General features: G+C 51.0%; 1 protein-coding gene across 2 annotated transcripts in view; it reads right to left on the bottom strand.

The window, feature by feature from the left end:
* Positions 1 to 281: 281 nt before the first annotated feature.
* CARS2 (cysteinyl-tRNA synthetase 2, mitochondrial) overlaps positions 282 to 26,944 on the bottom strand; it is a 63,088-nt gene continuing 36,425 nt past the window's right edge. The window contains exons 9-15 of one of the 2 annotated variants that reach the window (XM_066234784.1): positions 24,599 to 24,666; positions 8,803 to 8,869; positions 7,917 to 8,055; positions 7,036 to 7,159; positions 6,180 to 6,278; positions 978 to 1,181; positions 282 to 475 (exon numbers count right to left, since the gene is read on the bottom strand). In XM_066234784.1, coding sequence (XP_066090881.1) covers positions 407 to 475; positions 978 to 1,181; positions 6,180 to 6,278; positions 7,036 to 7,159; positions 7,917 to 8,055; positions 8,803 to 8,869; positions 24,599 to 24,666 — 770 coding nt within the window. In that variant the 3' untranslated portion in view covers positions 282 to 406. The remainder of the gene's footprint in view (positions 476 to 977; positions 1,182 to 6,179; positions 6,279 to 7,035; positions 7,160 to 7,916; positions 8,056 to 8,802; positions 8,870 to 24,598; positions 24,667 to 26,944) is intronic. The other variant, XM_066234783.1, reaches the window with a different exon arrangement.

The raw sequence follows: 26,944 nt of genomic DNA, 5'->3' as shown, positions 1-26,944 counted from the left end.
AACAAGCAAGATGGCCAGGTCCCCCAAGATTCCCTCAGGATAAGGGGTGTCCTGGAAGCTGCTTCCCTACTGGCCCGTTCACAGGTCCCACCTGCCTTCCTATGATGTCTGCGACCCCTACTTAGTATTAAATCCTGGGCTCTGGGCACACAGACATGGACCTGCCAGGTTATACACATCACAGGTATAACCTGGGCTGGTTTAACTGAACTGCACTGGAGTCTGTGGCTGTTGGTACTATAAATCCATTTTTTAGGCATAAGTTACTAACACACCAGTGGGATGGTACCAGTTTGATTTAATGCTGACTAAATCGCCACAGTGGGAAACTTTAATGTAAAGCTTCTACAGTGACATAAGAAAGCACAGCACCGCCGTGAGCCCGTGGGTCCCGCTTCATGCATCCTCAGCTCCCAGGTCTGTGGTCTTCTGACCTCGGACCCAGCAGTTCCCATGTGGACGTGCTGCTCCTGTCCTGGGGGAGGAGAAGGATCTAGCTCAGCAGGCCCGCTCGGCTCCGGGAGTCAAGGGGCGAGAAGGCAGGGCTCGGGCAGGAGGCACGGCCGGTGCGTCCACTGGCCTGGGCCGCGCCGCAGGAAGCAGCTGGTCACTTACAGTGGCACTGCTGCCTTCCACTGGCAGGCTGGAGCAGGGCCACTGGGGGCCAGAAAGGGGCCTGAGCCGCAGCACAGGTCTGCTGCTGTGTCCACCGAGTCCTGGAGTGCACATGCCCCTGGGCCTGGTGTCCCTCCAGTTTCTGACTCTGACGTTCTCCCAGCCCCCCCCCCCCCAGTGTCCCTCCTGGCTGTGACGCCATCCCCTCCTGTTCGTCACAGGCTGGGTCTCTGTGCTCACAAGCAGCATCAGCACAGCGTGTGTGAGACTTGACCTTCCTGTCTGCGTGATGCCCCCTGGGGTACACAGCATCTCCGGGTGGTCATCCCCATTGTCACTGGGCCTCAGTGGCAGTGCCTCACCTTAATACTGATGCCGTGGGTGGCAAGGTCCTGGCGCAGGGCGTCACAGGCCTCCAGCAGGGGCTGCCTCTCCAGGAGCTGCTGCCGCCGGGCCTCCCTGGTCTCTCCTGTGGCCAGCGCAAACTGCCGGACCTTGAGCCGGAACCGGACCAGTTCCTCCACCACGCTGTGCAGAGTGGCTGAGCTGCGGTCCCCTGAAACAGACTGCGCCCGGGGGGGGGGCGGCGTGACCAGCAGGATCCTGGCAGCGGCCCAGACGGCACGGCCGGGCCTGGCTGGGGGGCCTGTGAGTGCCGTGCTAAGCCCACCCAGCATGCATCCTCCCCTCGGTCACTGGGGAACTCAGCCAGTGCCAGCCTGGGAAGAGAGGCTGTGAGGCTCGGACTGTTGGCAGGTCTCCACTCTCCTCTCCTGACTGTCTACTGTGCGGGCAGAGCTCCCTGCTGCCACTCGGGGCTCCCAGTGCAGGCTCGGAGTGACCTCAGCCAGTGGTCCTCACCGGCCTGGGAAGAGAGGCTGTGAGGCTCGGACTGTTGGCAGGTCTCCACTCTCCTCTCCTGACTGTCTACTGTACGGGCAGAGCTCCCTGCTGCCACGCAGGGCTCCCAGTGCAGGCTCGGAGTGAGCTCAGCGCAGGGCCTCGAGCTGGCTCTCCCCCGCCCACCCTGGGTCACGCGGACAGGCAGGAGCAGCTGCTCCACAGATGTGCTAACATCGAGGGATGTTTCATTTTCATCCAGTTCACTAGGAAGGACCTAGGAGTCTAACCCTTATTGACCAATGCAACCAAATCTATTCATTCTGCCAAACATTTAAAACAATGTAGACATACCACATGACACACAGTTTTCACTGGATAGTTGGAGACCAACAGTCTCAGTGCCCAGCTAGAGAGATCTCAACAGGCCGAGTGAGATTTAAGCCGCTCCAAACTGGCAGAAGTCCTTCCCCTCTACACAAGTTCTTCCTCCCATAATGAAGAAGGGGCCCTAGTGGCCATTTGTGTTCATGTGTATAAAAGGAGAAACAACCCACATTTTACTTTTGGGTCAAACTTCTTACACCTCATATGGCCCTCATTACTGCTCTGCACTGAGCCACGAACAGGCCATTTCTCTGAGGAGCCTGATAAAGATCATTCTTGTTATGAAAACGTGAGACCCAAGTGGACTCTGGGGCCAACCCCCGAGGCGGGGGAGGTGGATGAGCTGTTTCTGACATGGGCCAGGCAAAGCTTGGCCCCGTGTGCTTCTCTTCCTCGATAAGATTCCTAAGGCTCCTGTGAAAATTCACACAGACCCTAAAAACTTGGTCACCGCAGAGCAGCCGTTCTGTATGGACTGGCTGACAATCCCAGGACTGCCCAGGAAATGACTTTAAATAATTGATGTCTATAAGTAAAACAAACTTGGAAATTATCACAAAGATACTGCAAGTTGTGTTAAAGGTCAGAGAAATGCACTGTATTTAAAGGTTGTAAGAAATGTGCCCAGCTCACAGGGGACGTTCTCAGATTACGGCACCGGGACAGCTAGGAGCCAGGCCTCTATGACTCCCCCTCAGCCAAGTCACCCAAGTGCCAGGTTTCCCCCAGGTGCCAGGCAGCTGAGCTAACATGGCAGCACCCCCGTCCCCCTTCAAAACAGGGCAGCTCTTCCATGCCCAAGCCCAGTGGCATCTGCAGACCCCAGCAGTGCTGTCGAGGGACCTTGGGAGAGAGTGACTCCAGCACCCCTGTGATGATCACTCTTATCTGCAGTCCAGACCTTTCCATGCTAACTATCTGTCCACATGAGTGTTGGCTAGAATGGCTATTTTAGCCCTTTCCTTTCTCCATCCTCAGCAGTCCTAAAGAGCAGGGTGGGAGCCATGGAGAGGAGGAGCCCCACAGAGCCCCATGGTGTGTCCATGCCTGAGGGGTGAAAAGGTTGTCCTGGCGAAGATGGAGAGTCGAGAGTGAGGAGGGCGTGCCCATAGTTGGAGACTCTATTGGGAGAACAGTTCCTAAGGAAATACATACAGGATACTGGAAGCAGGCTTCTCTCTATCAGAGAGGGAGTTAATGTATGAAAAGGGAGGAAAGCAGAACGAACCTTCGTTGGGGGACTGAAATTGAAGTGTTTAACCCCTGGGCTGCAGTCACTGCTTGGACCGTGTGCACGGAATGCCCACACATGTCCCAGCTCTGTCTACCACAGGCCCGGAGCAGCTGCAACCCAAGACAGCACATCCAGACCCAGACCCTGCCTCCTACTACCTCACTCCACTAAGGCGTCCTAAGCAGCCGCGACCCAAGACAGTGAACACATCCAGACTCAGACCCTGCCTCCTACTACCTCACTCCACTAAGGCGTCCTAAGCAGCCGCGACCCAAGACAGTGAACACATCCAGACCCAGACCCTGCCTCCTACCACCTCACTCCACTAAGGCGACCGGAGCAGCCGTGACCCAAGACAGTGAGCACATCCAGACCCAGACCCTGCCTCCTACCACCTCACTCCACTAAGGGCGACCGGAGCAGCCGCGACCCAAGACAGTGAGCACATCCAGACTCAGACCCTGCCTCCTACTACCTCACTCCACTAAGGTGTCCTGAGCAGCCGCGACCCAAGACAGTGAGCACATCCAGACCCAGACCCTGCCTCCTACTACCTCACTCCGCTAAGGGCGACCTGAGCAGCCGCAACCCAAGACAGTGAGCACATCCAGACCCAGACCCTGCCTCCTGCTACCTCACTCCACTAAGGTGTCCTGAGCAGCCGCGACCCAAGACAGTGAGCACATCCAGACCCAGACCCTGCCTCCTGCTACCTCACTCCACTAAGGTGTCCTGAGCAGCCGCGACCCAAGACAGTGAGCACATCCAGACCCAGACCCTGCCTCCTACCACCTCACTCCACTAAGGGCGACCTGAGCAGCTGCAACCCAAGACAGTGAGCACATCCAGACCCAGACTCTGTCTCCTACCACCTCACTCCACTAAGGGCGACCGGAGCAGCCGCGACCCAAGACAGTGAGCACATCCAGACCCAGGCCCTGCCTCCTACTACCTCACTCCACTAAGGCAACCGGAGCAGCCGCAACCCAAGACAGTGAGCACATCCAGACCCAGACCCTGCCTCCTGCTACCTCACTCCACTAAGGCGACCGGAGCAGCCGCAACCCAAGACAGTGAGCACATCCAGACCCAGACCCTGCCTCCTACTACCTCACTCCACTAAGGTGTCCTGAGCAGCCGCGACCCAAGACAGTGAGCACATCCAGACCCAGACCCTGCCTCCTACTACCTCACTCCACTAAGGTGTCCTGAGCAGCCGCGACCCAAGACAGTGAGCACATCCAGACCCAGACCCTGCCTCCTGCTACCTCACTCCACTAAGGTGTCCTGAGCAGCCGCGACCCAAGACAGTGAGCACATCCAGACCCAGGCCCTGCCTCCTACTACCTCACTCCACTAAGGGCGACCGGAGCAGCCGCAACCCAAGACAGTGAGCACATCCAGACCCAGACCCTGCCTCCTGCTACCTCACTCCACTAAGGCGACCGGAGCAGCCGCGACCCAAGACAGTGAGCACATCCAGACCCAGACCCTGCCTCCTACTACCTCACTCCACTAAGGGCGACCGGAGCAGCCGCAACCCAAGACAGTGAGCACATCCAGACCCAGACCCTGCCTCCTACTACCTCACTCCACTAAGGTGTCCTGAGCAGCCGCGACCCAAGACAGTGAGCACATCCAGACTCAGGCCCTGCCTCCTACTACCTCACTCCACTAAGGGCGACCTGAGCAGCTGCAACCCAAGACAGTGAGCACATCCAGACCCAGACCCTGCCTCCTACCACCTCACTCCACTAAGGGCGACCTGAGCAGCTGCAACCCAAGACAGTGAGCACATCCAGACCCAGGCCCTGCCTCCTACCACCTCACTCCACTAAGGTGTCCTGAGCAGCCGCGACCCAAGACAGTGAGCACATCCAGACCCAGGCCCTGCCTCCTACTACCTCACTCCACTAAGGCAACCGGAGCAGCCGCAACCCAAGACAGTGAGCACATCCAGACCCAGACCCTGCCTCCTACTACCTCACTCCACTAAGGTGTCCTGAGCAGCCGCGACCCAAGACAGTGAACACATCCAGACCCAGACCCTGCCTCCTACTACCTCACTCCACTAAGGTGTCCTGAGCAGCCGCGACCCAAGACAGTGAGCACATCCAGACCCAGACCCTGCCTCCTGCTACCTCACTCCACTAAGGTGTCCTGAGCAGCCGCGACCCAAGACAGTGAGCACATCCAGACCCAGGCCCTGCCTCCTACTACCTCACTCCACTAAGGGCGACCGGAGCAGCCGCGACCCAAGACAGTGAGCACATCCAGACCCAGACCCTGCCTCCTACCACCTCACTCCACTAAGGCGACCGGAGCAGCCGCAACCCAAGACAGTGAGCACATCCAGACCCAGACCCTGCCTCCTACTACCTCACTCCGCTAAGGGCGACCTGAGCAGCCGCAACCCAAGACAGTGAACACATCCAGACCCAGACCCTGCCTCCTGCTACCTCACTCCACTAAGGCGACCGGAGCAGCCGCAACCCAAGACAGTGAGCACATTCAGACTCAGGCCCTGCCTCCTACTACCTCACTCCACTAAGGCGACCGGACCCCTCGGAGAAATGGCCGGTTGCTGGTTGAATCCTCACGGAGAATAGCAGACGAGGCCCAACAGCGGAAAGCACCACAGGTTCTGAAGTGGACCCTCTGTCACAAAGGGCTCACTGGGAGCACGGGGGGAGCCCAGAGGGCTGGCACTGGATGGGCACTGTGGGAGACACACCGCCGGGCTTGGCTGGCAGCCCATGCTCGGGTGGCTCAGGAAAAATGTCCTCTCACTGTATGCCTGTCTGTACATTTTGAGATTCTAAAAACAAAACAAAACAAAACAAACTCCCCCCCCAAAACGAGTGTGTACAGGACTGATGAGTTGCCACTCTGTGCAGCTAGGATATGCTGGTTCTGCTTAGAACTGTTGCAATTTCAGTTCAGAAGATATTAGCTCTAAGTGTTAACTTTTTAAGGGACATAATATATTTTAAGCACATAAATAAAGTTGGCATTATAATTACCCATTAAAAAGGGGGGAAATGGTTCTTATGGTATTAGCTCATAGATATCCCACAACAGGACTGAGAAGAGAAGGGTGTACCTGTTGGTCGGCCAGAGAAATTCCAACAGTCTCGAAGAACTTCTCAATGTAGGAGATGATGGAGCCAAACACAACCGGACTCCTAGGGCCACCATCTTCCTATGACAGAGCACCCAAAGAAGGCTCTTTAAAAGCAGAGGACACTCAGTGTAACAGGACAAAGACCTCCCGGGTCACTTCTGCCTGGTGCTCCTCTATGAGGACGCAAGCCCCGGCAGGAGACACTGGGCTAAATCCTGGAGCAAAGAAAACGATTGTGGGGTGGTAACTTAGTCCCGCATCTGAGTTCAGCCATCTGGAATATGGGGATGTGTTAGTCTGAGGCTTGTGTCCGCCCAGATTCATACACTGAAACCTGCCCCCAGCAGGCTAGTACTAGGAGATGGGGCCCTTAGGATGTCACTGGGGCGGGAGGGCAGAGCTTCATGAATGGCATTGACACCAAGGCCCAGAGAAGGGCCAGGCTGGGTAGGCACAGTGTCACGGTCCCGACATAGGGCTTCTGCCCCTAATTTGTGTTTTAGCAACAGATTCCTCCGGGCGAACAGGAGGGTTACATGCTCCTGTCTCAGCAAGCGTGTAGTGCCAACTCAGTGTGCTGGACCTCCTGTGCCCCACTTACACCGACAGTGACTCTCTGGGCTCTGGGAAGTGGCTCTCTTGCAGGGCCAACAGGGCGGGCCCCATCCGGGTGAAGCAGTGTCAGGAACTTAAGGGGTGGCTGGGAGAGGCCTGGGAGCCACCAGCTGTGGAGATGAAGTACTTGAGGGAGATGGGAAGGTGGCATCTGTTCCTTCCTTATGAGGAAAACCAAGCAAACAAAAACCCTACTTTGTGGCCGTGTCCTTGGAGTTACCTTAGAGACCACCTTCAGCTGTCTGTTCCCCTGGTGAATGAGGTCCATGATGGCACCCACTGCCCTGGGCGTGTCAAAGTCATCCGCCAAGGCAGCCGGCACGGCAGCCCTGGTGTGGCTGAGCCTTGTGAAGGTGAGGGGAAACACGTCACTCAGTCCCTGGACCAGCCGGCAGCTGGCCTCCCCTCGGGCACAGCAGGCTGCGTCCCACTGCTGTCCCTGGGACAGCCTCCTCCCTCTCCTTCCCTCTACGGGGAGAGTCCTCCGGAGCAGTCTCCATGACAGTCCGCCCCCCTCCTGTTCCTGCCCAGCCACAGGGAAACTCAGGTCCCCTCGGCCCCCTCCTCCTCTCGCATCCAAGCCTGTTCCCTGGGGCACTGCCAGGTCCCTCAGCCTGCCTCTCTGCACACTGTCACCTGCACACCACCACCTGTCACCGACCCCTCCGAGGCTCTGTCTCCACATGGGACTTCTGCAGCCCATCCTCATTGGTCTTGGCCCCACTTCCTTTGCAATCCCCCTCTTTGGGCCTGGGCCCCTTGCAGCTGCGGGGGCCCTGGGACCAGGTCTGGCCACTGTGAGAAGCAGCGCCCCCACTGGCCAGAGCGCTGAACCGCGGAGGCAGCGCCCCCAGAGCGCCTCTCCCTCTGGCCTGGTGCCTGCAGTGCCAGGGCCTCTGCTCTCTACACGCTGATAAACGCCAGCGGGAAAGCCACCAGGTCCAACCCTCACAGCCAGCCCACAGGCAGGGCCTCTTCGTTTCTCACCCAGCGGGACCACAGACTCGCCTGCGGGGCCTTCCACACCAGCACTCCCAGTGAGTGTCCTCGCTTCCCTCTGGGCAGCCCCGTGTCCAGCGCCCGGGCCCGGACAGCACCTACCTCTCCCACAGCACGTCGTCCCTGACGGGGCCGCACACCAGCTGCCCCCTCACGTAGGCCCGGGCGTCCTGGGCAAACGCGGCGACGGCCCGCAGGAGGTGCTCTGCTTCCAGCAGGGTGCTGTCGCTGTAGTCCACGGCTGGGGACGGGGGCGGTGGTTACCCGGGGGTGCCCGTGGAGCGTGCCCACCCCCAGCAGACCCAGAGTCTCCCGGCCAGGCTGGCATTTACTCCAGAACCCAGAGGCAGAGAGAAGACACAGCTGCTCCCATCCCGTGCCTCCCTGAGGCCCGCCCCCCACACCCCCAGTCTGTCCTGACGCAGGGGCTCCTGTCACAGCGGTCAAGTCAGACAGGGCAGTGCTGGGTGTCCCCAGACCTGGCCTTCCCGGGCTGGCCCTGAGACATGGCGCTGGACAGCCCCTTCCTGAGCAGCACAGAGCAGCGCAGCACAGCAGGGAGTGCCCACCCTGGTGGGACCCTGCTTGGGGGGTTCCCGGTCAGTCGCTGTGTGAGAACGGCCAGTCCCATCATTCTGTTCATGAAGCAGGCAGTGGAGGGCGTTGTGGGGTTCAGACTTGTCCAGACCCCATGAAGACGGAGACGTGAGGGAGTGGTCGGGGAGGACGGACTGGAGACCCACAGCCGTCACAGCCCTCTGGAACCTTCTGGAACCCTCTGGCCACGTGCTGGTGTTGTGCTGACGAGTGCATGCTCCGGCTTACTTTAGAACCCAACCCTGACGGCTGACCGCACCCACACCACCAGGCCTGCTGACTACTCAGCGGGTGTTCGGGCATTCCCCACGTACTGACAGGAGAGTCCTTGCTGAGCTCGACACAAGGACGTGCTGTGGCCATCACCCCGAGGCCTCCCTGGTCAGCTCACCTGACCGGTAGTTGCTCCGCAGGCAGAAGAGCCGGAAGACGTCGGGGGAAAATGTCTTCAAAAAGTCCTGAGAGAGAGAAGCGTGGGAGAGATGCACGCGCTTTCCTTTCACGTTTGTGTCGCCCAGAGAGCATATTATCTACTCCAACTCTGTGCACTATCTCGCATGCGGAGGAAGCAGGCATGCTTCTGCAAGGCTTTGTTTTGTTGCCAAACTCGCGTTTAGCACTTTTTCCTGCAGTTTCCCTGCTGGATCGTCCACATGCAGCCCCAGTGTCCATGCAGAAGGGCGAGAGGAGAGGCCCATTTGCCGGAGTCCCTGCCCCACTCAGGCGCACGGAAACCTGCTGCTGTCCTCGGGGGCTCTACCACGACATGGTTTCCTCACCCTTGTCACGAGAGGACAGGGACACACTCAAGGCCACCAAAGCAGCCTGGGAACCACAGAGGGACTGTGCAGTGGCAGGGGTGTGGGGAGGAGGAGGGACACACAGCTCCTAGCTGCACGAGGGAGACAGGGCACTAGCAGCAGGGAGAGAACTGTCCAGAAAGTGGCCATGGTAACAGAGAACAAGCAACATCAACCTCAGAGCGGAACTGAGGGGCAGCAGGCCCAGCCCACTCTTCGATGACATGGTTCTGAGGCCAGCCCCATGTTCATGTTTCTCAATGAATAAACCGTCCTGCCTCTGATTAAACTTAAATAAAATAAAAACCCAACTGGTATTATCCTATCAATTATTTCCACAATATCTACCGACATAAAGAAGTAAAAATTCCACATCAGAAAGGATAACGTGGGGAAACCGTAAAAATCCTTAAAACAGCACAATGCTCAACAAAATCTCTCTCTGGGGTGGCCAGGGGAAAGTTCTGTGTGACTCTACAGGGATAAGACACAGGGTGGAAGACTGCGGGGGCAGCCTCACGATGGACTCCAGTGTGGCCCCAGGAAGGACACGGGGGCTCTGCTCAGCCCTGCCAGGGCCACGCTCAGACACAAGGCCACCTTGGGCCTGGACCCACGGACACACGACCCACAGTGACTGTGTCACCGACTGGGCACTGAGAAAAGACTGTTCGACAGCAGGGGGTCTGAGTAAAAACCAGACCATCCTGCTCCTTCATCAGGTGTTCTCAGCGAGTAAAACGAGTCGTTCTGCACTTCAGCCATCTGCACATCTGTCCACCCTACTTGTCCACCAGTACCTCTGGCCTCTCAGCAATAATGAGCCAGCATGCGACAGACAGCACGGAGGAAACACTGGCCAGGACCACGCCAAGTCGGGACCAGTGGCTCCTCGGTGGGGGCTGGGGATGCTGTTGGAAGACAAAGCGGCCTGGAGCATCTGCTCTGGTGCATGCTGGCTTTGTGCAGGAGGAGCATCTGCTCTGGTGCATGCTGGCTTCGTGCAGGAGGAGCATCTGCTCTGGTGCATGCTGGCTTCGTGCAGGAGGAGCATCTGCTCTGGTGCATGCTGGCTTCGTGCAGGAGGAGCATCTGCTCTGGTGCATGCTGGCTTTGTGCAGGAGGAGCGTCTGCTCTGGTGCATGCTGGCTTTGTGCAGGATTTGCACTAGGGGATGCTGGGCATGCCAGGCAGGGTTAGAGTCCTGCCTGCTAGAAACCAGGCGCTGGCAGCACGGTGGCCGCAGCCACAGCGCCGTCCCCACTAACCACCCCTGGACCACACGCCAGGCTCCTGCTCCTGCAAGTCCGGTCCCCAGCCTGCACTGACCACCCCAGACACGGCCTCTGTCTTGCTGGTTCCTACACGATGCCAGGATTATTGAGGCCAAATTGGACTACAGGCGTGGACTCCAGCCTCACACGTAAACATCACTGTAGCAAGGAAGGGATCTCAGGGACCTCACAGAAAGCTGTCTGTTAGCCAACCAGACTTTATAAATTACTATCCTAATAAGCAACTCGCCTTTCCCAATTTCAGGGGCCTGGAACTCTGCCGGGAGCCCCAGCCCGGCCCACACCCTGACAGCACCGAGCCTTCTGCCGCCGGCCTAAAGCGCTGACCCTCTCCCATGCCCTCTACCCTGTATGTTCCGTGCCCCTGTGGCCTGGGCGCCTCTCAGCTCCCAGTTCTTCTGTGAGTTCTACATGCTGAGGGAGGGAGGGTAGCTATCAGCAAAATGCCACCCCAAAGATCCTTCACACTCAAACGTCCTACATGCTGAGGCCAGCCCCGCACCTCCAGGTACAGAAAGGCCTGTCTCTCTGGTCAGGTCCTTCTGAGCTCACTGGACCCTCGCTGTCACCAGGCTCATCTCCTGCCTACACCTCAGAAGAGAGAACTGGCAGCTTATCCCAAATGCTTCTCCACTGCCTTCCCGGCTTTCCTCTCTCTTTGGACGCTACGGGGGCCTGCAGGTGCGAAAGCCAGGAGCAGGGATGAGGGCTGGCCACATCCAGCCCTCACTCTGGCCCAGCTCCTCAGATCGCCAGGTTGATGTGGCAGTAACATGTCGCATGGGGGCTGATGGCGACCCACATCAGAGACAGTGCGCAGCACCTCACCTGTGGAGCGGGGCCTCACTCAGCCCTCCTGGGAAGGGGGGAGGGACTGCTTGCTCCGCCTCCCGAGGCTGACCCTTTCAGATGGATGGAGGGGTCCTGCCTGCCTCTCCCAGCGGGGAACAGCCACTGCCACCATGGTCCAGCAATGGCATCGACACCCCATGTATGGCTGCACCTGAGGCAATGGAGGTCATTGTCACCCAGGGGTGGTATTCTTTAGGAAACTGTTCAGCTAATGCTCTCATCTAGGGGTTCTCAGCTGGCTGTCCTTAGACCTCCTCGGGCCCATGGAGAAAATTCAGGAGGAAAGAGAGGTAAGTTTAGATGAGGAAATGGCCACACATTTACTTCCAATTGTGACATTCCCCCCAGTGGTCAGTGTGAGCAACAAGCCACGGGGTGTGTCACTGCACAGGGTCGGGGGGCTTCTCACCTCCTGCTGCTGCGTTACCTCCAGGTGCCCTGTGCCCGCCACTTACTTGAGATAATCAGACCTGCTGCTAGATTTTGTTAAATAATTCACTGAAGAAGCACATATATTGCTGCATTTCCCTATTTCAACACCTTCTATAACTCTATATATTTCATTTTATGTATTTAAAAACATTAAATCCTAAGACAGAGTCCATAGGCTTCACCAGGCCACCAAAGGGCTCTTCAGGGGGAAAAGTGAAGCAGTCCCATCAACCTGACATTTATCAGTACTGAGATGGGTTTCCAATTTCCATCTATATTCTGTGTGTTCCTTTCCAAATTGCAAAAATTAAAAAATTAAAAATTATTTCTTGGTCTCCTTGATTTCCTAAAATACTAGCCAACTAATTTGAGCTGCCCGTCCAGTGTAGCAGTGCTTCTGCTTACTAACTGAATGTGCCCGTGCGGCCACGTGTCCTGCCTGTTCACACGGCACGTCACTTCCTGCCTGAGTCGCCAAGGAGCCGTGTGGAAACATGCCACTTTAAATGCAATGTAGTTAATACACCACACGTGGTAAAGCCAGATCAATAACATTGCTATATAAAGCTTGATCATTTACAAAATGCTTAGCCATAATGTAATTATTAGCTATCCTATTATGGTGACAAAAGGAAGAGGCTTAGAGAACTGAAAACCGAACTACTCAGTGTCAGAGGCCACACTGCAGCTCCAGATCCTGTTCTCTTTCCCACAGCAATCCTTCTCATGTCCTGTTTGCTGGGTCATTTCCCCACTGTGATACTTCTGAGGACTTTCCAGTTCCAGCTTATTTGAATAATGCTTCTATGAACAGTTACTTGCACAGGACTGTCTGTTGCAGCAGTAACCGACTTTTCTCAGTTTCTGCTGAGAAACTGAGGAGTAAGGCTCTGCCCCGGGGGACCCTAGCCAACCTGCAGCCTAAGAGTGCTGATCTGGGTTTCTCCTGAAGAGCAGAGAGGGCACACGCACGACCACTCGCTGGCACGCAGAGGGCCTTCCTGGCCACCCTCTTCGACTTTTCTGCCTTGTTTTTATCACAGTAGTCCCTCTTATCTGTGGGGGACATGTTCCAAGACCTAGAGTAGATGCCTGAAATCACGGACAGGACCAAACCCTACTTATATGTTTTCTTCCTATATATACATACCTATGATAAAGTGTAATTTACAAATTAGGCACAGTAGGAGATTGACAATAAGAGTAAAGTAGAACAATTGTAACAATATACTGTAATAAAAGAGCCCTGGCCGGTTGGCTCAGCGGTAGAGCGTCGGCCTAGCGTGCGGAGGACCCGGGTTTGATTCCCGGCCAGGGCACACAGGAGAAGCGCCCATTTGCTTCTCCACCCCTCCGCCGCGCTTTCCTCTCTGTCTCTCTCTTCCCCTCCCGCAGCCAAGGCTCCATTGGAGCAAAGATGGCCCGGGCGCTGGGGATGGCTCTGTGGCCTCTGCCTCAGGCGCTAGAGTGGCTCTGGTCGCAACATGGCGACGCCCAGGATGGGCAGAGCATCGCCCCCTGGTGGGCAAAGCATCGCCCCTGGTGGGCGTGCCGGGTGGATCCCGGTCGGGCGCATGCGGGAGTCTGTCTGACTGTCTCTCCGTTTCCAGCTTCAGAAAAATGAAAGGAAAAAAAAAAAAAAGATATGTGCATGCGGCATTGTTTACTAAATAAGGCTTACTTGCACACAGCACTGCAATACTATGACAGTAGATCTGATAACTGAGACGCTACTAAGTACCTGATGGGTGGGAAGCAGGAACAGCGTGGAGATGCTGGACAAAGGATATGTTCACATCCCAAGCGGGATGGAGCAGGACAGTACAAGATTTTATCATGCTGCTCAAAACAGTGCACAATTTAAAACTTTTCTTTTTCTTCTCCAAGTGAGAAGAAGGGAGAGAGACAGACTACCACATGCATCTCGACTGGGATCTACCCCGTGACCCCCATCTGGGCCTGATGTTCTGCCCATCTGGGGCCATGCTCGCAACTGAGCTATTTTTATCACCTGAGGTGGAGGCTTCATGGAGCCATCCTCAGCACCCAGGGCCAATGCGCTCGAACCAATCGACCAGTGGCTGCAAGAAAAGAGAGAGAAAGAGAAAAGGGGAAGGTGGAAGGATGGAGAAGCAGATCAGTGTGCCCTGTGTGCCCTGACTGGGAATCAAACCCAGAACATCAACATGCTGAGTTGATGCTCTACCACTGAACCAACTAGCCAGAGCCACAATTTAAAACATAAACGGTTTATTTCTGGAATTTCCCACACAGTATCTTCAGACTACAGTTGACCACAAAATTGGGAAAGTGAAATGGCAGGTAAGGGGAACTACTGGATTTCTTTAGACTTCTTTCCCCAAAACACAGACCACTACTTCACAGCTTGTTACAGCTGCTTTCCTGTGCCTGGCAGACATGTTTCAGGAGACCTACTCTCCAACTGCCATGCCTACTTTAGGTGAGGATTCATTGTTGTTTTTTTCCTTAAGTTGCAATTGCTGTTTGTTTTGCATTTTATAAACTGTCAGATGTGCATTTCCCCTCAGGTGGCTGCTGTCAGAATTCCCCCCCAAGGCCTCCTGCTCAGTTGACCGTTGAGCAGAGAAATATATACCCCTGCATCAGGTCCCTACACTTGCGCTTTCTTTGCATCTGATGCCTTTTCTTCCCATGTTAACTTTCTGCTCAGATTTCTACAGTTAGTTACAAAATTTAAAAACTCTATTACAGGTATTTTAAGTCTGATGATGGTCTTTCTAAAAGAAATCTTTCTTCAATTTTTGTATTTTATATTTTCTAGATAGCTACAGTCTACTTCACTTCAAAAAGGATTTCAGGTGGCTTTATTTTTATTTATTTATTTGGCGTTTAAAGGATTTTTTTCTCCCATTCAGAATGTGGATTTATTCAGATTAATCTTAATGTATATTCATAAATCCAAGTTAATAATTCTTCACACTCAGCAATATCAGAATATTTATTTTTACCACTTTGGGGATACTCCCATAGAGTTAAAGAAGTTCAGCCCTGGCCAGTTGGCTCAGTGGTAGAGCGTGGGCCTGGTATGTGGATGTCCCGGGTTCGATTCCTGGTCAGGGCACACAGGAGTAGTGCCCATCTGCTTTTCTTTCTCATGCTCTCTCTCTTCTCCTCTCCTCCTGCAGCCATGGCTTGATTAGAGCAAGTTGGCCCCAGGCACTGAGGATGGCTCCATAACCTCCGCCTCAGGTGCTAAAAAATGGTTCCTGTTGCAATGGAGCAAGGGCCTCAGATGGGCAGAGCATCACCCCCTAGTGGGCTTGCTGGGTGAGTCCCGGTCAGGGCGTATGTGGGAGTATGTCTTTGCCTCCTCTTCTCTCACTAAAAAAAAATGAAGTTCCAACAGAAATCTGGATTCTAATCTTCTCATAGCATTCAGTTTCTATGCACTATTTGCTAATAATAACAATGTAGAAAGAAAGTATGATTACATCAAACTAAAAAGCTCCTGCAGAGCAAAGGAAATAATCAACAAAAAGGCAACTTGCGGAATGGTAGAAAATATTTGCAAATCATATATCTAATAAGGAGTTAATATCTAAACTATATGAAGAATTCATTTAACTCAATGGCAAAACAAACAAAAAAAAACCCCCAAATAATCCAATTAAAAATATGGGCAAAAGACCTGAACAGATATATTTCCAAACATACAAATGGCCAACAGAGCCAGACTGGTGGTAGTGCAGTGGATAAAGAGTCGACCTGGGATGCTGAGGTCCCAGGTTTGAAACCCCGAGGTCACCAGCTTAAGCATGGGCTCATCAGGCTTGAGCCCCGGCTTGCCAGCTTGAGCACAGGGTCGCCAGCGTGAGCATAGGATCATCAACATGATCCCAAGGTCACTGGCTTAAGCAAGGGGTCACTGGCGTGGCTTGAGCTCCCCGTCCAAGGCATATGAGAAACAATGAATGAACAACTAAAGTGATACAACTGCAAGTTGATGCTTCTCATCTCTCTCCCTTCCTGTTTGTCTGTCTCTCTCTCCACAAACATGGCCAACAGATACATGAAAAGGCATTCTACATCAAGAATCATCAAAGAAATGCAAATCAAAACCACAACGAGATTCCACCTCGCATATGTTAGTGAGAAGGCTATCATCAAAAAACAAGAAATAGCTCTGGCCGGGTGGCTCAGTGAATAAAGAACTGTCCTAGCATGCCAATTATGGATTCGATCCCGGTCATGGCACTGACGAGAAGCGACTGATGAGTGTGTACAACTAAATGGAACAAAGAGTTGAAGCTTCTCTATCTCTCTCCCTCCTCACCTCAAATCAATAGAAAAAAAACAAAAAGAAAAAAAGAAATAGTAAGTGTTGGGGAGGATGTGAAGAAAAGAGAACCCTTATGCACTATTGATAAGAATGTAAATTTGTGTGGCTACTATGAGAAACAGTATGGAGGGTCCTCAAAAAATTAAAAACTTGATCTACCATATAATCCAGCAATTCCTCTTCTAGGTATATATCTGAAAGAAACAAAATCAGTATCCCAAAGAGATACGTGCACTCCCATGTTCAATGGAACGTTATTCAAGATAGTCAAGACATGGAGACCACCTAACTGTCCATCAATGGATGAATGGATAAAGAAAATGTGGTATTTATATACAATGGAATACAATTCAGCCATAAAAAAAGGGAAATTCTGACATTGCAACAACATGGGTGACTCTAGACGACCTTCAGTCAAAGACAAACACTATATGATCTGCCTATATGTGGGATCTGAAAACACAGAGCTTACAGAAACAGCGAGTAGAATGATGGTTAAGAGGGACTGGGGCTTGGGGGATGGGGAATGCTGGCCAAAGGTACAAAGTTCTAGTTATAAGAAGTTCTGGGTATCTAATGTACATCATGGTAACTACAGTTAATAATACTGTCACATATACTTAAAATTTGCTAAAAAAAAAGAAATAGAAGTCTTAAGCATTCTCACTGTTCACACACAAAGTAACTATCATATATAAGGTAGTGAATGTGTTCATTCGATGATGCTAAATATTTCACAATATATATGTATATCAAATCATCATATTCTACACCATAAATATATATAATTTTAGTTGTTAATTATATCTCCAAAACGCAGGGACAAATGGCACAGGAAGAGGGGAAAGCATTTCACTCTGTTCCTTGCTGCTCTGTCCTATGTGACAAGGTCTGCACACTGCTGGTTTTCATGGGCATGAATGTTTTAGTGTGCTCCTGCCCTCCATGCTGATATCACGGTTTCTTGACTACTCTGGTTCCACCACACACGCTGAGCAGGGAGCCCTGTGGGTGAGGCGAGACAGTGCCTGTGTCAATTTGTGCTGGAAGTCTCTCAGGGAGATAAGGAGCTCCTGGGAGCTCAGCCCTCAGGCGGTAACAGGACAAAGCTCTTTGAGGTGCTGTCAGCTCACCAGATAAGGGGGTGCAGGCTAGCTGGAAGCCGGATGCACTACCTACAGAGCAATGTTAGATCTGCCCCATACCACTGGGGAAAGGGCCGGACTGAGGGAAGGAGTGGCTGCCTGTCCCGGCCCAGGCCTGTGCATACTGGGAATTTACATAATTTCACATGCCCAGGAGCCCCACAAAACAGGGGCATCTCAGTTTAAAGAATAAAAAGAATTTAAGGCTTTGGGAGGTTAAGTAACTGGTCCCAAATAATAACCTACTATTTTGAAAAGGCTGGTTTTGAGCCATTTTTTTAACTCCAAATGCCGAGTTGTTTCCACACTAACCGCAGGCTCTGATAACCAGAAAGAAACCAGACGTTTATGCAGACTGCAGGCAACCTGGAGAGCCTGTGAGTGCAGTTCCAAACCACCACAATAAAGTGAAGACCACAATAAAGAGTCAGAACTGTAAGGTCGGTGGATAATGGGGGAAGGTCACGTGGGGAACCTGGGAATTTTGGCTCGGACCGCCCACAACCAAGCGTGCCAAAAGAAACTTCCCAGAAGCCCTTTGGAAAAGAGCGACACCTCCGTCAGCCAGTGAGACTTTACCACGTCATATTAACTCGACCACCCTACGGATCTCTCACACGGGTCACATCTTGTGACTTGTCTAGCCTCTGTTCCTGGGGCTAGGGAACCTCTTCCAGGGGGAAGTGCTCTGTACTCAATACAGCCTTTTATTGTTCCACACTTTGTGGCTCCGGCCCCCTTCCTTCTTTCTTGGAGGGGAAAAATTCCTTACATTTTGGTGCTGAAAACCCGGGAGGAGTTGAAGTCCGCACTTACACCGGTTTGCAGGACCCCAGGGCCCAACCCTAATTTTCTTACAGGAAGTTCTGGCCCTGTCCTGCCTTTGGCTCCAGCGCTTCCTGCCAGATCTGAGTGCTGGGCTCCCCACGAGCCCCCCTCCTCTTATTCTCAACCTCCAAACTCCTATCCGGAACTTGTAAACATGGCATTTAAAGTTTTTAACGGTCCCTGTAGAAACAGGCCAAGGCTGTTCGTCAGGCCCCATGCAGCAGAAGGTAACGCTCCAAACCCAAACTCTTGTGGCAGCCCTGAGGCCGACACAGCAACAGGGCCAAGACACAGGAGGTGCCCCGACCCAAGTCTGGACCGCAAAGAGGATCCCAACCAGGAGCTTGCTTTAAATGTGGCAAGCAGGACCACTGGTCCCGGCAGGGCCCCTGCCCGTGGCTGCCCACTGAGCACTGCCCTGACTGCAAGCAGTCCAGTCACTGGTGGAGCGATTGCCCCTTTGGGCAACAGGCTTCTCCTCAGCGCCTCTACATGGAGGACAAGCCGCTCGAATGGGAGGCCAATCCAGCCAGGTGGGTGCATTGCTCAAACTCCTAGGACATGGCCTGGACTCGGAGAACCAGAATATGCTGCAACTAGTGGGTAAGTCCATCTCATTTCTTGTGGACACGGGGACTACCTTCTCTTTTTGCCATCACACTCTGGACCTCTAGTTCCCTCACAGGTCTCGGTTATGGGAATGGATGGGACCCCTTCCTTTCCCCTTTTTACGCCACTCCTGACATGCAGTTTTGCCTCAAGCTTGCCTCCATACAGAACCACTGGCAGTCGGAACCACTGGACTCCACCCATCTCCAGCTCACCAAAAGTCTGGACCCTATAAATCCCCCTATTACTCCTCTTTTTTTTTTTAATCCTTACAGGACCGCATCCGTGAAGTTTCTCCAGTCACGGCCAAACAGATGTTCCGATCCTGACACCCCTCAAAGCCACCACTGGCCAATCTCCCCCTCCCCACGACACCCCTAATCAGCAGGAAGTAGCCAGATGAATAAACAGCACCCCTATTCTATTTAACACAAAAGGTCAGACTGTAAGGTCGGTGGATAACGGGGGAAGGTCATGTGGGGAACCTGGGAATTTTGGCTAGAACCACCCACAACGAAGTGCGCCAAAAGAAACTTTCCAGGAGCCCTGGAAAAGAGCGACACCTCCGTCAGCCAGTGAGATTTCACCACAACATATTAACTCGACCACCCTAGGGAACCTTTAAATATCTCTCACACGGGTCACATCTTGCAACTTGCCTCACCTCTGTCCCCGGGGCCAGGGAACCTCATCGGGCGGGATGCGTACTGTACTCAATAAAGCCTTTTATTATCCCACACTTTGTGGCTCTGGCCCCTTCCTTTTTTCGGGGGGGGGGATACCTTACAATAACCTTTCTGCTGGTGGAGGACCGTGTCTTCAATGGACAAACACTTTTAACATATAAGGCAACAGCCTAGCATCCTCTAGGAACTACAGGCAGAGGGGAGGTTGCAGGATAGCCAAAAATACAAAAGAAGTACAGCCAATAAATATACAGCAAATACATCATAATAAAAAAAAATGGAAATTTTAAATCCATTTGTCATTTTTCTCCAAACTGATAAGGAAACTGTTAAACCGATCAGGATTCTTCTAAGTCTGACGTGGATGAGAGGAATGAGCTCTTTCACACGCTGCGAGTGGGAATGCAGATGACAGTAACTGCCACATTTTCAGAGGTTGTATCCAGAACATTCTGCATGTGCACACATCCTCTGATGTGCATTTACCCTGTGTTACTAATCACTGGTGTGCCAACGGGTATGCATGCCAGTGCTGTCAACTAGACCAGGGAGTGCAGGTCTCCTGAAAAGTCCCACTGCAGGGAAATGACTCAGTCCCCGGATAGCACCCACACAAGCCACTAAGTGGTCGTGAAAAGTAATGCACACCTTGTAATGTCTATTAAAATCTTAAATGCACATAGCCTAGTAGAAAATTAAGTGACCATCAATAGGGTATTGTTTAAAGTAACGTGCATTCAAAAGAACTGAATTAAACAGCCATTCAAAAGAATTAACCCCATATGAAAGAAAACTCACTAACCCAAAAGACTCACTAAGGGAATAAAGCAAGTGCAAACACTCCTAGCACTTGTGTGGAAAGAAAAAAAAAATGAGAACTATGTTTCTAGAGACGTGTAAACACACACACTGTGACTGCACGAGACTGGGAACAGCTGCTGTAAGAGAACACTGGGCAGCGGGAACTGGCTTGGGGAGGAAATGTGCTTCCCACATATGTACCTGTGAATTCTTTTGTCTTTTTTTTTTTTTCCCCTGAAGCTGGAAATGGGGAGAGACAGTCAGACAGATTCTCGCATGCGCCTGACCGGGATCCACCCGGCACGCCCACCAGGGGGCGATGCTCTGCCCCTCCGGGGTGTCGCTCGTTGGGACCAGAGCCACTCTAGCACCTGGGGCAGAGGTCAAGGAGCCATCCCCAGTGCCCGGGCCATCTTTGCTCCAATGGAGCCTCAGCTGCGGGAGGGGAAGAGAGAGACAGAGAGGAAGGAGAGGGGGAGGGGTGGAGAAGCAGATGGGCACTTCTCCTGTGTTGCCCTGGCCGGGAATCGAACCCGGGACTTCCGCAAGCCAGGCCAACGCTCTACCACTGAGCCAACCGGCCAGGGCCGAATTCTTTGTCTTGTCTGTGCTTTTCAAACTTTCTGTAACCAAATACATTACTTCTACAATCAGATTCAAACATTACTTATATTGTTAGGGGTGGCAGAGGACAGGGGCATTCATTACAGGATATATCATATACTGCATCAATGTAAGAAGAAAACTCCTATATGGATGACTTATTTTTGTAAAAAGAAACACCGAAGCCCTGGCCGGATAGCTCAGTTGGTTAGAGCATCGTCCCAAAACATGGAGGTTGCTGATTCAATCCCCGGTTGGGGCACATACAGGAACAGATTGGTACTCCTGTCTCTTTCTCTCCCTTCCTCTCTCTCTAAAATCAATAAAATAAATATTAAAAGAAATGTAAGAAACACTGAAAAGATAACCCAGTTATTAACAAACCTAACAGTTATTATAGTGATGGGTGTAATAGGTGCAAGGAAGGATCAACGTCTAAGCTTCTCTTCCTAGTGTTAATTACCGAAACCTGACCACGTCTGAAATCCTGTATTAGATAAATAAAGGTAAATCAAAAAGGAGAGAAGATACTATCTAACCGGAAACAAACTGAACAAGTGAGCCCACTGTGTAGAAAGGGGGCCCCTTTCAGAGAAGATAACTGAACTCTGGCTGCATGTGTGTATTCGGACCCTGTAACACCCCGGGGGGAGAGTCTACCAGTGAAAGGCAATGCAGGCCCAGAGCAGGCAGAGCTGCAGAAACAGACAGTGGACTCGGGGTCACCAGGGGCTGGGGGTGGACAGGGAATGAGAAGTGACTGTTAGGATGTGGAAATGGGGGAAATGAAAATGTTCTCTAATTAGGTAGTGGTAAAGGTTGAACAACTCTGTAAATATACTAAGAACCACCAAATAATATCATTTAAAAAGGTGAATTCTCTTGTATGTGAATTATATCTCAATAAAGTTATTTAAAAAGAATTACAGAGAAATCTTAAACTTTATTCATAGTTTTACCGTTAATAGGAATTCTAGTATTGTATTTTTAAACTTGTGTGTCCATTTTAGATAAAGCATAAAATTGATGTTATTGTCATATTTTTAGTAAAAAAAGGGAAAAGCGAGCCAAAACAAAAAGGCCCTGTAATAGTACATTTTATCTGGACATTTCGAAATGAACTCACACTATCGACTTCATGAGTCTAGATTTGTTTCCTCTGTCCCCTGAAGAGGTCTAGCAACAGTGGCACTCAGCAGCAGTAAATATACTGAGTGGCCAGACCTTGGTTCAAAATCCCATTTCCCCACAAAGACAGGGAGGAAACAGTGAACAGGGCTGAGAGCAGGGGCACAGGCCAGACACGGTCCCAGGATGCAGGAGCCCTCCCAGCCCAAACCTGGGATAATTTCAGCTCATAAAGAATAAAGACTGAATTGATAACACACAAAGTATATACAAATCCTTAACTCTGTAGTGATACCGAAAAGAAACAGAGACATAATCGACAAATGTCAAAATGACCTGGAGATGTTTTCTCTAAATCTATGTACTCTAGTTGACCAATGTCACCCTGTTAAAATTAACTGTCTAAATAAAATTTTTTAAAAAAAGAAAGAAACAGAGAGAGACAAAAACCCTTTCCTTAAAGAGGAATGCTAACTAGTAAATGTAAGGGAAGCAGCAGAATGAGACAAGCACAACTTTGCAAAAATCAATGAAAGGAGCACAAAGGTGAAGCCCAGCAAAGGGTGCTAAAATTGTCAGGAGCAAAATACTGACATGACACATTCACTACCAAGCAGGTTCTTAATAGCCACAAAAAGGAAATAAACATCCCTACAGCAGAGAGAGGCTGTGGTCATCCCCTGCCAAGCAGTCAAACTGACGTCACCAAGTCGGACAGCCTGCCACTGCTGCCCCGGAGGAATGCAGAAGTGTTTCTGTCGAGCAGGTTTAACCTGAACTGAATCAGCCCTGAGATCTCACTTCCAGTGACAGGAAATATGGGAGACAGAAGAACAAGTTAAACGACACCACAAAGAAACAGACAACTCCAAAATGTGGGATATTCACCAAAAACGGCCTGGTTCCTTCAAAAAGTCAATGCCGTAGGGAAAATAAAAGTAGAGAGACAGTTGTAGAGTAGAAGCCTAAACAGAGCAGGGGAATGCTCTTCAGTCTAAGAAATAAGGCAATCCTGCCACACTCGACAACAGAAGAACCCTGAGAACATTGAGGATGTTATGCTCCGTGAAATAAGCCATCACAAAATGACAAATACTGTATAATCCCATTTATAGGAGGTACCTAGAGTATTCAAAACCATGGGGACAGAGAGTAGAAGGGTGGCTGCAGGGCTGGGAGGGGACATGGGGACATGTTCAGTGGGTATAAAATTTTAGTTTTACAAATTGAAAAAGTTCTAGAGATCTGTTACATAACAATGTGAACATGATTAACACTACTGAATTATACATTAAAAAATGGTTAACAGTAAATTTAATTGTTTCTTACCATTATTAAAAATATATTTTTTAAAAAGCCTAAGGAGACACAACATTCAAATACAACACATAAAACTTGATTGAATCTTGAGTAAAGCTGTAAAACAGGGGTCTCCAAACTTTTTACACAGGGGGCCAGTTCACTGTCCCTCAGACCATTGGAGGGCTGCCAAATACAGTGGTCCTCTCACTGACCACCAATGAAAGAGGTGCCCCTTCCAGAAGTGCAGTGGGGGCTGGATAAATGGCCTCAGGGGGCCGCATTGCGACCCGCAGGCCATAGTTTGGGGACGCCTGCTGTAAAAGATATATTGGGATAAATGGAGAAATCAAAATATGGGCTAGATAATCAATAAAGTTGAGACATTATTGCTAACATTTTAAGTGTTTGGGTTACATAGGAAAGCATCCTTAATTATAGGAGTTGCATGCAGAAGAGAATTCTCATGATGACTATATGTATTTTCTAATGGTTCAACAACCATAACAAAATGCGTGTGGATTGTACACACACATACACATATACAAATACAGTCACCGCTCTGATAAATACAGAAAAAGCCGCAATTATTGCAAAATATAACAGTAACAACTCTTGGCTCTATGTGGTGAGTATATAAGTATTTCTTTTGACTTTCCTGTATTGAAATTTTGTATAAGATGATATTAGATACTTTTCTATTTATGAAAAGTACATAAAGGTTATTTTGTGAGGAGCACTTCCCTTTTGGTTTACCCTAAGTCTGGTGGGAACAGTCTCAGTGGTGGGTACTGATGTGATGAAGGTCTGATTAGTACCCCTGTCAATTAAGTCTGGTACTAGAGACCCAAAGACAAAGGACAAGCAAACTGTTTTTAAGTGTTCTGTCAGGGCACCTGTTTTCCAGTCATAGGGAAACTCACGCTTCAGTCTGCATGTTCACAGCACAGTGACAACTCATGTTCACAGCACAGTGACGACTCTCAGGTAGGTTAAGAAGCCAGCAAGCAGCAAACAAACCCAAAGCTACACTAGATAGGAGGAGGCTGGTGGTGGGACAGGGGAAAGAAGGAGAAGGAATCCAGCAAAAGATAAACTTGCTATAGCTATAAACAGAAAAGGAAAAGAGATGTGGCTCTTGGGAGGCAAAAAAGGAAAGGCAAAAGTCCACCCAAAACAGCTGACAGAAAATAGTGGAGGAGCACACAGGAAGGGAAGAGGAAATAGACAATAAAAAAGAGTAATCTAAACCCAGAAGCAGGAGAAGCCCTTCAGGGCCGTGGGGGGAGGAGGGCCAGAGGAACTGGGAATCAGGGACGGGTCACATGTCCGCCTTCTGCACAGGCTCAGCAAGCTAGCACGTGCAGGCGCCGCGGGAAGTACATTACCTTAATAGTAATGTAGTTTTTCAGTGATTTGGACATTTTTTCTTCTTTGCCTTTCACATGCAAATGCCCTGAAACAAAAACAAAGTTGTTCATCCTGAATTAGGCGGGAAGAGAGGGGAAGAAGGTGAAGTGGGCGCTTCTCCATCAGATGCCTGTGCCGCAGGGCTGAGACCAGCTGCCCCGGAACAGGGAAGAAACAATAAATGCTGCCTTCTCTAGTATGCAAATCCCAGGTATGTGCGGGTAAAAGATGTCCCCCAAATCTTCACCCACAGCTGACCCTCCAGGGAGATGGGACCCCCAGCCGTGCCTGCTCGAGGGCATCGTACACCCAGCCCCACGGTGGGTGACGGACAGCCACCACCGCTGACTGGACTCAGACGAGAACAGACTGAGCCGTGACCGTCCCAGACACAGCCACCATTTCCCCCTCTGTGCCTTAGAAAGAGTGACTTAACTGACTCAACACCCGAAGAAATGACAAATCTCGTATTTTATAAACCAGGCACCAGGCAATACAAGCTTGTTTGCAGAGATGTTCAGAACTGCAGCTGATGGCTTGTGGGTCTCTGAGAATGACCAATTAGCTTTTCTGTTACGATTGGATTTCACAGACTTGCCAAGACCTTGGCATTATTTCAACCCCATGAACGTGAAAGGCCAGAGGAAACCCACACCCACGCCGGGAACGTCTCAGCCCGAGCCGAGTTCTTCCTGAGCTGTATTTTACAAGGTTCACTTCAAAGGGAGGGCCTCTCCTTTCCTAACAAGATTCTTCACCTTTTTCTGCCATGACTTTAAACACAAAAATTGGCTTCAAGGCCAATTTTTCTGAGAACTGGTTAAAATGTGGCTTCTGAAAAGAAGTCCGTAATACTATTAATGTGTCGTATATACCAAGTACAATTAAAAATTTTTTAAAGTTGACAATACCTGGAAAATGACACATCTGACTAACTCTATCCTCTATCCACTTACTTCAGACAAGAAGTAGTAATGTAAATATAAGTGCACCCCAATGTTCATTGCAGCATTGTTCACAGTGGCCAAGACATGGAAACAACCTACGTGTCCTGTGATGGATGACTGGACAAAGAAGTGGTCCGTATATACTATGGAATACGACTCAGACACACAAAAGGATAAAATGCTGCCATTTGCAACAACACGGATGGATCTTAAGAGTATCATGCTAAGTGAACTAAGTCAAAGGGAAAAGGACAAGAATCCTATGATTTCACTCATGTGTGGGAAATAAAACAAAGTAACAGTCTCACAGTCAGACGACAGTATGGTGGTCACTGGAGGGGAAGCAGTGGGGTGGGGGGTCAAATATGTGGTGACAGAGACTAGACTTTGGGTGGTGAGAACACAATACAATACATAGATAATGTATTATAGAACTGTACACTTGAAATTCATATAGTTATTAACCAATGTTAACGCCAATAAATTTAATTTTTTAAAGAAATAATTTTCCTGTGTGTTAGGAGACACTGCTATTTCTCCAGGACAAGGTGCAAGTGGAATCACGAGTCTAGTGCCTTAACAGATAGTAAAAGTCCTAATGAAATACAGAGACAAACCCCTTTCCCATTCCCACATTTAAAGGTAAACAAGACCTGCTGGTTTATGGACCCCAAACACCTTGTTATGAACTGGCGGAGGCTGAAGAAGTGGGAGTGTTAGAACCACCGAGATCCTCAGCCCTGAAAGGCACCCTGCATTTCCCGGCATTCTCAGCAGACCCTAACTCATCCAGAGCATTAACTGACCAGTGTCTGTGCCAGACCAAGCTCTATTTACAGACAGTAAATACGGTGGAAGTAAAAAATGGAACCAGGATCATCAAGCTCTGTCAATTTTACTTAGGGAATTTGCCCAGCAAGGGACATCGTTGGCAGAAATAAAGTGGATTTTGGCTCCTGTTGAGTTCTGTCCAGGGAAATGAACAGGAGTGCTCGAGAACAAACAGCTCACAGGCCACGCGCAGCAATTTGGCCAGCTTTGTTTCTCTTCCCACTACTTGAAGGCAGTAGAGAAACTGGTCATTGCTCAGAATGGAGACGCTAGCTCCTGGGGCGCCCCGAGGGCACCCACGGTGAGGGTGGGAATGACTCCCAGGCGAGCTGGGCAGCAGGGGAGACACCCGGTGAGGGTGGGAATGACTCCCAGGCGAGCTGGGCAGCAGGGGAGACACCCGGTGACGGTGGGGATGACTCCCAGGCGAGCTGGGCAGCAGGGGAGACACCCGGTGAGGGTGGGGATGATTCCCAGGCGAGCTGGGCAGCAGGGGAGACACCCGGTGAGCGCTTCTGCTTCCGGCAGCAGCCTCCTCAGTTTACT

This window comes from Saccopteryx bilineata, chromosome 6 (genome assembly GCF_036850765.1).
Source record: "Saccopteryx bilineata isolate mSacBil1 chromosome 6, mSacBil1_pri_phased_curated, whole genome shotgun sequence".
Lineage (NCBI taxonomy): Eukaryota > Metazoa > Chordata > Mammalia > Chiroptera > Emballonuridae > Saccopteryx > Saccopteryx bilineata.
Note: the sequence above shows the minus strand (reverse complement) of the source record. Positions and strands in the feature narration are given on the sequence as shown.